Source organism: Gasterosteus aculeatus, chromosome 13, assembly GCF_964276395.1.
Source record: "Gasterosteus aculeatus chromosome 13, fGasAcu3.hap1.1, whole genome shotgun sequence".
NCBI classification, from domain to species: Eukaryota; Metazoa; Chordata; class Actinopteri; order Perciformes; family Gasterosteidae; genus Gasterosteus; species Gasterosteus aculeatus.
This window is the reverse complement of record NC_135701.1, coordinates 9,759,503-9,777,237: the sequence shown is the minus strand read 5'-3', so window position 1 is coordinate 9,777,237 and position 17,735 is coordinate 9,759,503. Positions and strand designations below refer to the sequence as shown.

At 41.8% G+C, this 17,735-nt stretch overlaps 1 protein-coding gene across 6 annotated transcripts in view; it reads right to left on the bottom strand.

Annotated features, from left to right (window-relative positions):
• LOC120830992 (uncharacterized) overlaps positions 1 to 16,941 on the bottom strand; it is a 30,443-nt gene extending 13,502 nt beyond the window's left edge. For all 6 annotated transcript variants that reach the window (XM_040196072.2, XM_040196076.2, XM_040196077.2 and 3 more), the window contains exons 1-8: positions 16,511 to 16,941; positions 11,712 to 11,813; positions 10,514 to 10,716; positions 9,992 to 10,158; positions 9,245 to 9,352; positions 8,335 to 8,423; positions 733 to 882; positions 6 to 337 (exon numbers count right to left, since the gene is read on the bottom strand). In XM_040196072.2, the coding sequence (XP_040052006.2) occupies positions 6 to 337; positions 733 to 882; positions 8,335 to 8,423; positions 9,245 to 9,352; positions 9,992 to 10,158; positions 10,514 to 10,716; positions 11,712 to 11,813; positions 16,511 to 16,882 (1,523 nt within the window). In that variant the 5' untranslated portion in view covers positions 16,883 to 16,941. The remainder of the gene's footprint in view (positions 1 to 5; positions 338 to 732; positions 883 to 8,334; positions 8,424 to 9,244; positions 9,353 to 9,991; positions 10,159 to 10,513; positions 10,717 to 11,711; positions 11,814 to 16,510) is intronic.
• Positions 16,942 to 17,735: the final 794 nt, after the last annotated feature.

Sequence of the window (17,735 nt, the reverse complement as noted above, 5' to 3'; positions counted from 1 at the left end):
ATTACCTTGCTATGGGCGCCGCATCTCCGCCGCCTCCCTCTGCTCTCTCCACGTCAGAGCTATCCATGTCAGTGATACCAGAGGATCCTTGGGAGAACTCGACGCTGCCTGCCACTCCCTCTGTGGAGGAGGTCCTGCTGTTGGGGTGGCGGGCTAATACAGAGCTGCGCCGGTCAACAAAGGTCTTGAGGAGGCCCTGTATTTCTTCTACCAGCAGAGGAGGAGTGCCAAACGTTAAGCAGGTGTTTATGGGAATGTGGTAGACTTGGATGTCCTCCCTGGCTTCCAGTTCGCCAGAAAGAAACCAGCTGGAAGATTCTTCCAACTCACTGCAGATCTGCAATGAAAGCCACTGAGTTGTATTTTATGTTTTCTATTTTTTTCTCTCAAAGCAATAGTTTGATCATTTGATGAATGTTCTTATTTGTTTTCAAGTTGATAGCACTCTAATGTCTAGCCAGTAGGCTATATCATTTTTCATGCAACTTTATTAAGAAAGCAAATAAGTGCATTTGAATAATGTGTTTCTATTTTATTTTATGGATTTTCTGGGAAGTACAACTAACAAAATGGAAGGACTTGTTAAGATAATATCAAGAGATACAGCAACATTTCTAAATAAATAAGAGACATCAAAATGCTAATTTCTAGTTCCTAGAGTTGCGTTTATCAAAGGCACTTGTGTTTCACTCTTGTCATATAGCTTTATTCATGGTCTTTCATTTTATTTACCTGGTTTAGGAGATCTGTGTTGCTTGAGTAGACAGCCACCTGCTGGCGGCGATGATGAACTGTGTCATTGATAGACGGCAGAACTACCAGAGCATCATAACCATGGCGATGGCTGAATGAGTTCAGCTCGTCCACGTAACTATGCCAGTCCTGGGAGAGAGTTGTAAGAAAAGACAAACAGGCAGAAAAGAAAAAGAGAAAAAAAGAGAGAAGAGGGAAAGGAATCAAACTCTGAATTGTATAATGCAAATTACTGACGCAACTCTAATACATCATATTATGAGTTAATACGAAAAAAGCAATTACAACATTAATTGTAATAATCTCAAAGAAATTAATACTTTTAATGAAGCAACGCTAGTCGTTTTGATTACAGTTGGAAAGAAAACTTTGTTAGACCCTTTCCTGTCATTGCGCATATGATTACATTTTTTTGTTAAAAGAAAAAGTGGTTTCGAGTAAGCTTTCATCTGCAGCAATGAGAGACGAAGCTGTCAAGACGCACAGAGGGGCAGAGAGACACTTTGTGATTTATTGTTTGGGAATTAACTGTTTGCTCTTAAAACAGCCACCATGCACAGATTATGGTAATTCAGCGTCACGCACAATGATTGATGGATTGAAAGTTGCATTAATTAATTGTTTTGCTTGTCAAGTCAACTTGCTTTTCTTTCTTTCTGAGATGATTAACAACAATGTTATTGCAACCGTCATTTGCAACCCAGTGTTACACATAAAGTGATACTTTTGAAAACATATTTACTTGATTAATCTAGATTTGCAGTGCGACTGTTTGCTTTGTGAAGTTGTCAAAATTGTTGTTGTGCTTATTTAAGTAGAACTTTCAAACAAAAGAGATATTGTCGCTTTAGCAAAGCTAATTGAAGAGTTTGACATGAATATGTGTGTTTTTTTTTTTTTGAAAATATACTTCATGTTGCCTTGTCCAAATAGAATTTGACTCTTTCTGACTTTGAAAGTTTGCATTTTATTCAATATGGAGTGTGTGTAGTCCTGCTCTCCGCTTGAGTCTGAGTGTGTGTGTGTGTGTGTGTATTTGTACGGGTCCAGTGAAAGTGATGGATGAGCGCTGCAGGCACTGTATCTGCCCAGACTGTGTCAATATTAACCTGTGAGGATGAGGGGGCTACAATACGGCTCCCTCTGCTACTCCCTCCATCCCTTCATCCTTCTCTCTCTTCACAATATGGCTGCTGTCAGACGCAGGCCCATCAATCCTAACACACACACACACACTTCAATGACACTGCAATTTTTCAAGCGCTGATATCCTGATGAGTGCAATGAAGCCTCCCAAGATTCGTTAAAACACACACATTCACTCACATAAGTGCAGAGACACTACACAAACCCTGACGCATGCAGATACACACATACATTTGCCTGCAGTCGTCTCAATGTATGAACAAACATGTACCAGTATACATGGGAGCTCTGGTAAAGCAATAGAGTCTTCAGCATTTACAGTACATTATCAAAGATAGCTAGTACCCGACTGCGTGCATGTGCACACAAAACTGCACACACACACACACACACTTACACACATTCTCACTCACACAGGCAAGGAAATATAGTCAGAAAAAGAGCAGAGTGCAAATCTCGGAGATAACACGCAGGGCGACAGTCTGTCTGCCATTTGGCTCTTGACTGAGTAAATTACTACTCATATTGCCTGCCCCTCCTCTTTCTGCCACCCCCAGATACACAGATTGCCTTTTCTTATAAATTACCAACATGTTAGCGATAAAAATCCACTCGCTATCAGTCTCCAAGAACCTAAGGATGCGGACAAAGAAACCTGTTTCTCATTTGTTGAGCTGAGATATCACAAACATAGTCTCTTGTTAAACATTTCACTGTACTGCATTTTGAATGACGTTCATTTGTATTTGTTGTAAAAGTAGAGACTGACTGGTAACAGTTCTGCTCCTGCAAATGTTTGAAATATTCACAATGTAACGCTTCAAAACAACATCAGAGGAAAGCACACCGTTACCAACAATGCAGCTTTGTTTTGAAAAAACTACAGATGAGCGACAGCTGTAATCTGAAGTTTGTATTAAAAAAAAGATACACTGGAACAAAATACGTTTATAGAGGTTAAAGAAGTAATCATAGTTTTCAACATAAATTACAGAAAAGCCAAATGGTGGAAATATTAAACTGAAAAGGTGCATCACAACACAGTGTTGAGAGATAACACTTGAGACACTGAAAACCTTTAGAAACATGTGAGTGTTTTCAATCCAGTGTTGACATATGGCGACGTATTTCTCAAAAGCAAGCAAAGTTTTTTTTATCTTAAATCATAAATTATGTATCAAAGAGGCATTTTTTTACACAAACCTTCTCTGTCTGTCTCACCTTTCCCGCCCTTACATGTATCTCTTGTTTCTCTTACACACTTTGCAGCTTCATCTTTCTAGCTCCAAGAAGGCCCCCATCCACACACACACACACACACACACACACACACACACACACACACACACACACACACACACACACACACACACACACACACACACACACACACACACACACACACACACACACACACACACACACACACACACACACACACACACACAGATACACAGATACACACTCCCTCCCTCTCTCTCTTTGGTTGTCTTTGCTCCACAGGTAGCAAGTCTTTAGCGGCTGCTCGCAGTTCTCCCAACCTGCCATCATTATGCACAATAGCCTTAGGTACAAAACTCAGGCCTCATAACTCACGCCCCGCGCGCGCAAATTCCCGTGCAAACACAGTCAAAGCAAAAACACATTTCCTGCTGTCGCCAACATCTTCGGCAGAGAATTAATCAAGCGTTCATCCATTTAGGCTCTTTGCATACCCTTTCCTTCGGAATACAGAACGCTAAGAGACTTGCGAGTTCTTCTCAGGCGATCGTTTCGCCACCCTGATGAATCCATCAAGCAAGGTTTGATTTATACATCTGTCTGTGATCACAGCGGTACAGCTACAGCAAATGGGGTGGCAAGGAGCGAGCTGACACCACCCTGCTCAAATAAACACATGGAAATGCACGCACACATGTGCAACATATACCACTTGCCACACACACGCACAGACAAACTCACACACATGCATGTGCTCACGAACCAACAGTCACGCGCTCTCACTCACACTTGTGTGCACACACAAGAGTATTACTGCTCATGAAGTTTTTGGGAGACAGAGGGAAAGTGGGAGGGGGTAAAAGTTTGCAGAGAAAGAAATGTCTTTCTATCTTTCTCACATGGGCCTTCTCCGCATGCTTCACTCAGCTCTAAGTGCAGGGATTTGGGGGCCAAGATGCGAGCAGTGAGTCTATAAATGTTTTGTTTTGGATATTTGTTTTCCATTAAAGCCCAAGGAAGCCAACAGGGGGAGAATGAAAAGACTGTCTTGTTGGACTGCTTTCCAAACTTGGTTAAATATGTAGACTACATGAAACAATTCTTATTATATTGTGGGTTACAGTTAAAACAAATTTACAAGCAATTTTTACAGCTAAATATTTTGACAAGGCAGTTGACGTAGACATAGTTTGAATGTATTCCCATATAAAGTGCTGCAACGCAAAGACATTGAACAGACCTAGCAAAATGTGCACTTGTTCTTCTCTCGGGCCACGGTTGATCGGATGTTTATGCATTAGAATCGGCAGTGGCTTTCAGCATTATCTTCCTAATGGATAGTCTGACCAAGAAAAGCACCGCGGAGCTCGAAAGAAAGCACCAGGAAGTCGTGGAGGAATAGAAGGATAGAGGGATGTAGGGGCGGGCCCCCCCCCCGACTTCCTGGTCTTCAATCTTAGTCCCTGGGAGGCCCAGCCTGCACCTGCTGTCTCCGAGTGCCTCTCATCAGAAAGGCATTTACCGAGTGCCGTGGCTGGGGGCCCCTTCATTAGCGAGCATAATTATTTGTGCAAGTGGCGTAGGGCAAAACTGGCCCCGCATAAACAAACAGAAGGGCCGGAGGACTGTGAACAAACAACGCATTAGAGACGATCAACGCCGCGAAAATGACATCTAAAGGTTACCTCAGACAGAGAGCTGGACACACAAACACAAGAACCGAAAGAATAAAACAAACAAATTTAGAACCAAAGACATCATAGTAAGGAAAATGGGAAATTAGATCTTGTTGTAAGCAGATGCATTATCCCATAACCAGACTCACACCCACACAGGAAGAGAAGACAATTCATTTTGTTTACCACACAGAGGAAGGAAACAACATTAAAATCATTCGGATATGTTGGTGGAACACTGGATCATATTTGCATATCACAGTGGAGGCTCCAACCAAAATGCTAACTTTTATTACTCTCCCACGGCTCCCCTCTCTAAAGTCTGAAACACCGCTTAAAAATAGCTTTAAAAATACAGAACACAAAAGAAATCTAAAACATATTGTGATACTTAGACGTCCATGTTAACATATGCTAAAAGCACATTATTCACATATTCATGACTGTGTGTGTGTGTGTGTGTGTGTGTGTGTGTGTGTGTGTTTGGCTGTGGGCTCCTGTCCTTCCCACAGTTCATCAACTCCACAGCACGACAACTCTTTATCCGACCAATGTTTCATCTCCCAGTGCTAATTACTGAGCCATGAAAACACACACACACACTCACTGGCAAGAATATTTGAATAGTGTGTTGATTCATTTGAGCTTCATATAAGTTTTACACAAAACATTTCGTAAAACTAAAGCTTCCAATTTCTCAGTCACCTGTCATTTACAGGTGATGCCGCACAACAACTATGTGCCCTTTAGCAACAATCTTAAGTCATTTTGGCTTCTGCAGGCTTACGGCGTCCTGCTTGCAGCCTAAATTGCGCTATGAACAAAGTTGGCTGGTCCTCATGAAAGTAAATACCACACGTGTGGTCTGAATATTTTGTCTTTTCTTCAGTAGGTGCTAAAAAAATGATACCTAAAATCTGTTTTATGATATAAGTCTGCTGTAATATGAAAAAATCACAAAGAAATACACGTCGAAAATACATACATACACAAATTATTCCTATTCATGGTTTTTAAATACTTTAGTTTGGTAGAAAGAAAAAAAATCAATTAGTATGACATTAACCTTCTTCTTCCCTAGAGTTTTAATTTAGATTAAATTACACACGTTTCAATGGGCAAATTTCCAATGTATTCAAACAACAATAAAAAGGAGTCATGTTTCAGCCTCGGACTGCAGCGGTATGGGACGTGCTCGGCATAGTTGCAGTTATAGTGCAGGGAATTATTTCAACAACGGAAACAACCGCACAAACTTAAGGTACGTGCAGTTTAAACTGCAAGCAAACAAAACCTGATTCTTGTCTCCCACACTGGCATGCAGTAAAATATTTTTACTTATTTTATTTCACAACTTTGTATACACAGTACAAATTCTATGCAATTTGGCATCTGTCTATATGCTGAATTGCCGCTGAAGCATCATACAATTGATACAATAATTGTGCACGTGAATTTCAGATGTAAATAGATGATGATTTGTATGCAGCATGTTGTGACATTGTATACAAAATTAAATAAATTATTGTTTAGGAACTGATAAAGATATTTGCCGTTTACTGTTTAACATGTAGCGCACAAATGACACTCAGAAACAACCCGACGGGCTGCGATTTTGAAGGAATGAAACTCCATTCATTTCCACTTTCTTCATTCTCCTCCGTAATAACGGAGCGCAGAGACTGACTAATGTGTGTTTGTACAGTTTAAAAAAAATACATTAGTCAGTCTATATGATGTGTCCATATCATTGCACCAAACAATCAGACTTTTTTCTTCTGCTAACTAGGCAATCACAGCTAGATCTTCTCATACCTCAAGACCAAACTCTGTCCTCTTTAACTGTTACCACACACACAGACAAAAAGCACACTTTGACAAACACATAACACATAAACCATTAAAGACTAATTGAATCTAATTTATTTAGTTTTCTGGAAAGAATCATTTAAGCCAGAAGTCCCTTCAATAAATGACACTCTCCGCACCGTTTTACTCTCTTTTCAAACACAATTAAAAAATGATATATATAAATATATACACACTGCAAATGACATGCATATAAGGAGTTCATTTTGGAGCCCGATCTCAGGTCATTAGTAACCCACCATGACGCTGTGGAGTTTGAGGGTCCGCTGGCGACACACAGGCCCCTGGCCATTTATTCTATATTAAGTCTCTAATGGGCCCTCTCTCACTCCTTCTCTCCGCCTCTCTTTCTCTCTCGCTTTCTCTCACTCCTGACACACAGCATGTAGGCACAGCGATGGTAAAATATGCACAGAAAGTCCGGTGCGCACACACAGACAAAGCCATTGAAATGAATGGTTATTTATTCGCTAAACGAGGATCTGGGTGTTTAATGTTCCTTGGACGTTAGGTAGTTTTCTGGGGGAGGCAGAGCCTTACCCCTACGGCTACAGACATCATTTATTTTACACATAGCCTAATACCGCACGCTAGGCAGCCGCTGAGTAAAATGGGCTTTGGAAGTGGAAAGGAGATATAAAATAAATAATGAATGATTTTTTTTTGGAGGCGGGGTAGGGGTTGGTGATGGGAGGGGGTCGAACGCATTAGAAGTTGCGGAAGGGAGAAAAGCAAGGGGGTGAGCTTTAAGGCTTAAAGCACCTCCTGTGTGTTAGCGTGTGCGAGTGCGTGTGTTTGTGTGAGAGAAGAAGAATGACAGAGCGACGCAGACAGAATGATAGAAAAGGCAACACAGATATTCCACAGTTGTGTGTGTTTCTGTGTTTTTATCTGTGTGTGTGTGTGTTGGATGTTAGGTTATCAGTGGGCGGCAGGTGATACCTGGGTGTGCGTGAGGCTCTCAGGCCTCCATCTGCATCTCATCCAAATGCAGAACATCACAACAGATCAGAGGGGCTCCTCTACTTGCATAACAGCACTTCCCCAAAATGACACAGCAACAGTGTGATGTATCAAGAACAACAACGCCATCAAAAGTTACTTTTTGAAAATAAAAAATGTTTTATTCATTTATATATTTTTGTCAAAAATGTATACATTTTTCCACTTATATATTTTTTTTATCATAACAAAAGTATTTGTGGACGGTTTCAAATATAACTGTAATTATAATATAATTATTAGTTTTTGATTATTATAGTAAGGGCATTAGTTAGTCAATATTGCTATGTCAGCACACAAGTGAATGCACACTTAGATAGTTTAACTGTGGTCATATCCGAAATTAGTGATAAAATATATACTTTGAAAGGTTTCCAATTCATCGTTGCATGAAATGTAAACTTTTAAACCCTACTTACTAGTGTTGTGAATTGTTTACAAATGTTATTAACATAGAAATGGGTCTTTGTGGGTCGGAGTCTTGAACCTTCCCAGTTAACAGGATTAGTCAACTGAGCTTCAGGCAATACAGACTTAATGCACCAAGAAATAACACATTATTGAATGTCATCGGTAAATTGGTTTATATGTATGTTTGAATTTCCTGAACAAAAAAAAGAATTGGGTTGAGCTGGTTTTAAGATTTTTAGAATGATGAAAAACGTACCTCCTTATATATGGGGACTGAAGTGAGCGCTACGGTCATTCCTCCATCCGAAAATTCCTTCAGCTCCACAGTCAGCAGCTGCTCCAAGTCTACATCCAGTCAGCACACACAAACAGACTAACAGTTATATAACACACACACAAACTAATACAAAACAAGTTCACAACAGACAGAAAAAAAACACAGGCATGAATACATTTACCAGAAGTAGAGGTAATTGAAAGGATGTTTTAGAATTAGCCTCCACAGGATTTATACAGAGCAGTTAACGTTCATATGACCCGACTTGTGTGAGCAGTAGAGCAAATTGTTAAATGTGTCCTCTTTTACAGTTTAAATCCCCCTCAGCTTACTGACATTGTCTTGAATCAAAATTATGCTGTTATATTAAAGATGATGTAAACTGGGAAGATTTTAAATCAACTCAACTGATCCGATACTTTCAGTTTACTCCAAACTGCATGGATACTAGTTCTTAAGCACCTATAAATAAAACAAGCTTTTGACAAATTTACCATTAGATTTTTAATATATTGTTTGCCATCCTAAATGTACAATTACAGCTGTGATGCTCATGAAATAATTCAACAATAGCTAGAAAATGCACAACCACAGAGGAATGAAGACAAATCCCCCGGATTAAAAGGCAAAGTTGATTGTTTGGGATTTGACAACTACAGATGTTTCCTGGAAAATAGTTTTCACATTATCAAAGTATCCAGCTAAGACTGTTTGAATGGTGTAACCAATTATAGCTACTAGTTTGAAAGTCGCTAGAAGTTAAACTTTGAAATAGCCTACAAATATCTGGTGCAGCTTAAAATTCTTGGCAACTGGAACAATTGAAGGTAATGGTAACTACTCTGCCTGTTTAAATATGCATCATGTAGCCTCTTCGCATCATGTTTACCTGCAGTGTCATCACTGCAGTGCTCCAAGGACCTCATGAGCTCCTCCAGTTGTGCAGGCCGACGGCCATGTTTGACCCACAAACCTTCACTCTGCAGCCGCAGGGCCTCTGTGGACACACAAGCACACAAATACATAGCGGCGTGTCCGGGATGCACATTCTGTTAGTTCAAATACATCGAGTACAGGTTCAATAAATACTACAGTTCAGTGTAGACCGATAAAAAAAAAATGTCCTTTGTCCTTGTCCTTTGGTAGTTTATGAGGATCACGATTTAAGTTAAGCTACTGGCCTTTTTAGGAAGCAATGCGCCTGGTAATGCAACATCTGAAGAGCATGTCTCCTGCACAACCTCTACACGGCTATTTGACATATTGAGTGACACACACACACACACACACACACACACACACACACCGTTTTGTCCTCTGATACGATCTCCCTTTTACTGTTTTCTCTGTTACGGTGGCCTTTTTTCCACATAAAACATGTATTGATTTCTCTAATTATTTCTTATTATAACTTGTATCACAAAGTTGAAACAAATGCAAACTAAACTAAAGAAGAGTCACAATACGGAACTCTGTGTGTCTTTCATCACTCTTCCTTACTCACACCCACCACCCCTCATCTCTCGCTTTCTCCATGTCTCCTGGTGGGTGTTAAGCGAGTCATGTCAGGGGATTTGTGTGTGTCCTCCTTCATCGCCCCATTACTCCCCCTGGGGGGCACCTGCGCCTTCCTCACCTCCAAGAGTCTCCCTCAGCGCTGCTCCGATGTGCTCTGCTGCCTCTTGAAGAATCTCCCCAGCGACTGTCGTCACCGCAGACGATGCCCCATCATCCCCTGCGTCCTGCTGCCTGTCTTGATGGACCACTCGCAGGATGCTGGACTGCAGGGTGTGGTACTCGGAGCTAGGAGAGTGAGAAGATGGTGGTGAAGGAGATATGGACGGCTGCAGGGGAAGCAGCGACGATTGTGAGTCACGTGCATGAATACAATTTCCAATGGATTGCGAGGGATGAAATAAACACTCAATTTCCCTTTTGCCTGCATATATGCAGACTTCTGAGCAAGAAGCCCATTGTTTGATATATTCGTGTATGCCTCAGTGTGCACACACAGTAATCAGTGTTCCTTTAATGAAACAACTTCACGTAATCCTCTTTCAGGTTTCAGGCATAAATATTTCCCATAGCAGTTGAAATTAGCTGAAGTTATCTACACACTGACCTGGTTTTTGTACCTTGAGATGATGTGAGTGTTTACCTATCTAGCAGTCCATCTCTCAGTAGTGTAAGTGACAATTTTCCGGTGTGATGAAGCTTCACAAGGTCCACATCCTTTTTCCACAGCAGCGAGCTCTCGCAAATTTTTACCCTCTGCAGATACTTTATCGTCTCCCCGGGCAACCCAGCGCCACGTTGCCGGCAGCACAGCAGAGGCACACACACTCCACCTGAGGCCTCCTTCTGGGGCAGGCAAAAAATCAAACCTGAATCCATTCTGAATCAATAGGCAGACATTATATTTGATTAAATACAGATTTAAAAATAAACAAAGCGTTTTATTGTTCATTGTTGCATACATAATGGCACCAGAAATCTTTTTACTACATGAATTTAATCATGCTTTAACGATCATGTCTTAATGAATAAAGGTGTACCATGCGGCAGTTCTCGCTTACTGGTTCAAAACAGAACTTTCCGACCCATCCTTCACAACCCAACGAGCGGAATACAAAGAGCAGCAGTAGAGGAGCGAGCTGGACAATGGTTAAAGAAATTAAGTGGCGTTGGTGGGAAAAGGGGGAGGTGCCACATTGTTGGATATCGTGTGAATGCAACCAAAGTATTTGCTTCCACTGTGGCCTCTTTGCTCTGTGTGTGGATAACACACATATAACTGGCCTATCGGTACAGAATACTTCACTATGTGTTACCACCATATAACACATCTATATGTTTGGAGGGAAAAAAAGGGGGATTGGATCAAACTTTGGAGCAGTTAAGTGGAAAAGAAGAGTCTCAAAGTTCTCTGAAGGGCATTTTATAGTTGACCTTCTGTGTTTCATTTTGTTTGATACCTGAGTGATGCATGGACATTTTCTGCCAGTCCACCATCACATTCAGTATTCGTCATTATTAGTAATTCTTTAATTCTGAATGCCAGCTGTTTTCTATTCTTATGCATTTCCACAAACATCACTGTAAAAATGAATTGGCAATATAAAACCATAGCAATGTTTCCAGATAATTGGTGACAGATAATAGTGAAATACTCTGAAGCAAAACAAGTAGATTGCAAATTCTCTACGAGGGTACATGACACATGTCAAACCAAACAACAATGTGTACGATGTGTTTGCTAACTTGATGGAGTACACTCAAACCACACAGCATGCTTACTGAATAGGTAACTTGTTTTTAAGTCTAAAACACATCCACTCAAACAGAATTCATGTTACCTGGCTGAGGTGCAGTGCTAAGCACAGTGTCGCGGCCACAGTGTCAACATCTGCCTCCGGTCCTCCTAAAACAGCATGGACGTGATCGTCTAATGCATCCGTCTGTAAACACGAACATACAAGGGTGGCTTCTTTATTACATAAATGTGCCTGACACAACATCATTCTGTTATACTGTAGTACTTTGTTTAACAACATCTAACAAAGGTACACCTGCGATAACTACAGCATGTTGAAACCAACAGTTCACATTAATGATGAAATGGTGCTGCGGGGGGGAGCGGATAATGCTCAATGTGCACGAGGCTGGAAGCGAAATCAGTTGTAACAGCAAAGCAGAGCTCTAAATTAGCGAGAGAAACATTTTCACTGCTAACTCACAGTTACAGGCTGTATCAGAGAGCTGATGACCTCCATTAATTTCACTAAACAATGCAGACAAACACTCCTCATTTAGGTTAAGTGGACATTAATGACAGATCTATTAAAGAGATTAAGCATTCATCTCCGGTTGGAAAGGCATAAAATTAAGTTTCTTCCTTCATTTATTGACTGTGTTACATTGTATTAAGGCATTCCAGAACTAGTATGTAAATAAGGCATTTACGGAGTTACACGCATGGGACACACAACCAAAAGTCAGGTCTATGGACATTTCACATTTGTCCAAAAAAAAAATACAAACACCAGAATAGAAACAAGCAACAACTTCCTCTTAATGACAAGCATCCTCATTCATTACACCTGCAAAGAAAAGAGTGCAATCATTTTTGGTAATTGAGATCAAAATCACACTGAGTCATCCCCATTTTGCACTTGCTCACTGTGTGTTGTGACAATCTGTAATGTTTTATCTCAAACAGATTAGCTGACTCACCACAAGTACCAGCCGTCCTTGCAGCCTGCACCATTAATCAAGACGCAAAATGTGGATACAATGAAAATCCTGTCTATCTGGAACTCATCTTAATGGGCTCGTACGCTCTGATGGGAGAGGACGCTGGAGTTGTAGTTTACAAAAACAAAGGGAGCCTTCACCACTTGTGTCTTCTGACTCTTGTGCACCAGGCAACTTACGGCCACAAACTCAGTTCTGTATCCTCCGTGCATCTTCCAACCTCGGCTGACACGGGCTACACTGACTTAGTTGCATTGAAAACATAACTCTGATTGCGTGGATATTTGTAGTAGCACTCTGAAAACTCCATACGTGTTTTGAAATACCCTCGTAAAATCATTCAGCAATGTTATTCAGTTGTGGTCCAGTGTGCTGCTAGGTCAGAGGTGACTGATGTACAGCCACTCCACGATGGAGTGAACTCAGTGTCAAGGTTGCTGGGTGGAAGGCAGGACTCAAACGCAGACTTGCGGCAAACAAAAGACTTTAATAGTCACAAGGATCAAAAAACACCGGAACTGGGGGCAAACGCACACAGGCAAGAGACTACGACGATCCAAGACGAAAGACAATGACGCGACAAGTGACACAGGAGACACACTGCTTAAATACACAAGGGAGGTGCAGGTGATTGGACACAGGTGGAAACTATTAGACGAACACAGGGGATGACGAGACAAGGCAGGAAGTGAAGTTACCCGGGGACACGAGTGGCAGAAAACTACAAAATAAGACAGGAAGTGAACCACACCGTGACACTCAGTTTCATTGCCAGCTGAATGATGCACTCTCCTTTCAATACAGTGGCGAGCCTTGGGATGAACAGCTCTCTCAATTAAAATATATATCAAATCTAAATAGTTTATTGATCCCTGGAGGTAAATTTGTGTACTGCTCCAATTCAAAAATAGAAACATATGACATAAAGAAATTATAACAGATATAAGAAAGAAATATGTAAAAATGTGCAAATTATACAAAAATATAACAACACAGATATAAAAACATATCAGAAATATACAATTTATAACAATGAAAAAAAATTCTTGTTCAAATGTGTAAAAATGAAAAAATAGTCTCTATCAATGTCTATCATATTTTGAGCAATCTAGATAATTAAGTGTAGACAGGTACAAAGAAGTGGAAGGAGAGTAAGAGAAGACTGTGTAGAGGAAAGAGGAGGGAGGGAGAAGGACTGCAGCCAGTCGCTTCATATAGGAGAAAAAGAGAATAAATCAATATAGCCAGAGAAAAGAAGGATGCATTAGCCGGAGAAAACGCCACTAAGTGTCTGTTCTACTGCAGCGCAAGTTCGTAGCTATATGTGTGTGTGTGTGCCTGTGTGTGTGTGCGCATGTGTGTGCGCATAAGTATGTGTTAGCCAACTGATATCCTTCAATGCGAGTGCTCTCCCTCTGAGCTCCGTCCTCATGTCCCAACACATTCAAGTTGTCTCCTCTCCTCCAATTAGTATTTTAAGCCATATCAGCCAAGAATGAGAAGATTGACTCACTTACAGTGATTGATTCATGCCTAAAAGCAGTGAGGCTTTCAAATACAACCTTTTAATATATTCAGAAACGATAACGGTTGGTTTTTGTAACCATGGGAGCAACCGGAGTCTGTCCAACTGCATTTGATTGAGGTCAAGGGAACACTGAGAATAAGTCACCAGTCCATCATATTGATAATATCATGTACATATAATCCTGTCTGGAAGTCTCATTTCATCTGAACTGGTGAAGTACAGACTTTCTTGGCCTGAAAATGAGATACAAGTTCTTATTTTACATGTATTAGTGTGTGTTTTGTTGCTTCTAAAAATTACATTCAGAATGTTTGTGTCAAGAAGTCAAGACAGCGTCTGTATCAATAAATGATATAAGAGGCACTAAATGTTGCTGCACATTCAACTGTCATTAAAAGGATTTTGAAACATCACAGCAGTTGTCACTCCCAGTACATTGTGAAACTCCTACACACACTTAGTATGCACCCACTGTGAATTTGTGTGTACCTTCCAGTAAGTTACACAATTTGTTTTCCAAGAAGAAAGCATACTTTTCACTTCTTCTGCTATAATTTGTTGATTCACGAAACATTGATTATTTACATACATGTATTTTTTGAAAACAACCTTTTCTATCTTTTTTTTCTGAAATAAATGCAAAGCTAAAGCCAGAATCAAAGTGGTCCTCAAATGTCTTTTCAGGTGTGGGAATTTTTGTGTGTGTGTGAGCGAGTATTAGTGTGCAGACTGAGAAGGGCAGATGGTGTGAGTCCACTCAGCACTTTGCTCGAGCACCAGGGTGAAGGAGGGAGAGCTATGGAGCGATATGGAGAAAAACTGAGTGGGACAGAGAGACGGGTTCAGTAGCACTAAGAGCCAAGCCAATTAGAGCTATGGATGTTTTGGATGGAGGCCACGCAGAGAATAGAGAGAGAGAGAGAGAGGGAGGGAGAGGGAAGATGATGGACAGTGGTCAGCCAAATACAATAATATCAAAGTTTTTATTGCTGAAGGAAATAAAGTGTGTCCATCTGTGTATGAGAGAGAAATGTTTAATAATCATGACATGTGTTTCTCTTTATCTGCAATCTCCAAGACACTCATCAGTTGCCCTCCTTATCACTCAATTACCCTGCTGTGCTCTAATCCGTGGATTTGCTTCTTTGATCTTCTCTTTAGCGTTCCCCTTGGTTTGTGTGAAGTACATCCCCAATAGAAGCTCCTATCTTCTGTCAATTTTATTCCAGACATGCTGTTCATATGCAATCTATAATGAAAAGGTTCGGAACAGCTCCTAGGGCCATGAAAATTCTCTCACCGGTTTACAAAGCATGATGTAGCAACAAATACCTGTTTTCTATATGGAGATATAGTGGAGAAATGCCAAGCAGAGACTGACATGATTCTCCATTTACGTATGCGAGGTAATCCAAGCGTCTTCTTGCTTGGTTGACGTAGCCGGGCCTTTTAGTGCGCCCCACTGGCCTGCTCATCATCGCTGTCGCTCGTCCCTGATACCTGACGACAGTTACAGTTGACCACATAACAATGTCCAAAGCCTCACCTAGGAAGTGTAGCAAAGTGTGGGTTCATTGTAATCAATTGCTGACATGAGAAATTAAATGTAAAACATAAGGTAATTAACTATAAAATAAATGCCTAAATTGCAGCCATGCCAATATCAACTGAGCGCTCAGTCTCAGGTACTCTTTAAGAATAAAGAGATTTACCACCATGGAAATGCAGCTGATAATATTGGCATGCCTTTTAAACAAGCAGAGCAGTTTCATGGCATCATCATCCATGAAAGGACCTCTGATAGGAACGGCTGTGAAAGTGTTGCGGGGCTTCCCCAGTCTAGATGTACACTACGGCCAAGACTGTGTATAGAAATGTAAAAAATATTTGATCCACACAATATGATAATATGTTGTCCCCAAAGGCTCCATGGTCATTTAGTCCATATAAATGACGTTGTTTGGTATTTGCATTAAGCTTTTTTATGTGCACATACCATTCAGATCAAATGCCTATCATGAGGCCGTATCTGCAGAGCAACCATGACAGCATCTGGCTAAACTTGTTGATGTCACGCCTCCCCCCTCAGTAGAAACCAGCCCCTCATTCAAATGCACACACCGCTGTCCCTGTGCACGCAACGAGCTTAACGCATGGGGCCAAACCCGCCTCATCCTCGCCTCTACTCTTATAATGTTATATTGTCGATCTACAGGTGCTTGGGGGGCCGAAAGGACGTGAGAAGCCCCCCCGGTGCTCTTGAGTGGCAACAGGAACGCAGCCTGTAGCTCAGCAGCGTTAGCCTGCCGTCCTGGTCTCATTCGGTTCCCCCCACAGACCTGCTGGTAGCGCCGCCGAAGGCTCTCAACTCACCCCGAGTCTGCTCTGCACCCTCCGCAGATACTCTTCCATGTCGGTCTGCGTCGCTGCGGATGTCTCCATAGACCAAGTTTCGGCAATAACGCTGCGTGCGTGCGTGCGTGCTAGTGCGTGTTCGTGCGTGCGGGCGTGCGTGTGTGCGTGCGTGCGTGTGTTTCCTCTGCGCTTCCGAGTGCCCCGCTGCGCTCGCACTGCAGCACTGTGCCGCTGAGCGCGCCGTCGGTCCTCCCCTTCTCTACGGGGCGAAGCCACAGCACCGAGCAGAGGGTGTGACGGCAGGAAGAGGAGATCCGACGGAGGCGCGCTCACTGATTCAACCGCGCTCCCTGCGGTAGGGAGACCCCCCCCCCCAACACACACATACATCCTATACCGTCCAGTCCACCAATGGAAAACCCCGTAGTGAATAATCGATAGAGGCTTCCAGCACCACGGACAGCGCCGGTTTCACCGCCGGTGATTTTGTGTTGATTTCAGCTCCTTCGCGCTTATGGTGTAAACAGAAAAATAGACCTATTTTTCGTGTGCGGCAATTTTCAACACATTAGTCCATTTTTGCCGCAATGTGTTAAAAACAAAATAACTGCCAGAGTCAACGAAAAACGCGTTGCTTTTATGGGTTGTGTGTGCGTGTGTGTGCCTGTTCGTGCGTGTGTGTGTGTGTGTGTGTTTGTGTGGAAGGAAGCACTTTAATTAAACTGAAAGATGACCCGCAAGTACCAACCTCAGAATATAGAACGCACAGACAGATGCTCTGTCTCTTTTGCACACACACACACACACACACACACACACACACACACACACACACACACACACACACACACACACACACACACACACACACGCACACACACGCACACACACGCACGAACACGCACACAGCTCTTGACCTGAGCTCTTGGGCCTGCTGGGGATCCATGGACGGAAGTTTGTAATACAGACATTTCTTGTGTCATTTTCACAATGGCTTTTCATTTCAGGCATTTTATGGACAATACCTAAAAGATACTGGTATTTCCAGATGGTTGTGAAAACACTGAGCCTCTCAGGTAACAGAGGACACTTTATCGCAGTATTAATGTGGGGTGCCAAAAGGTCCTCGTCTCAGACCAGAGTCACGCCAGCTATGACAGGGCGATTTGTGTTTGTGGTTTCCAGAAATGGGAAATATACATGAAATAACTCATGGGTTTGAAGTTTAGTAGTTTTAAGGTTT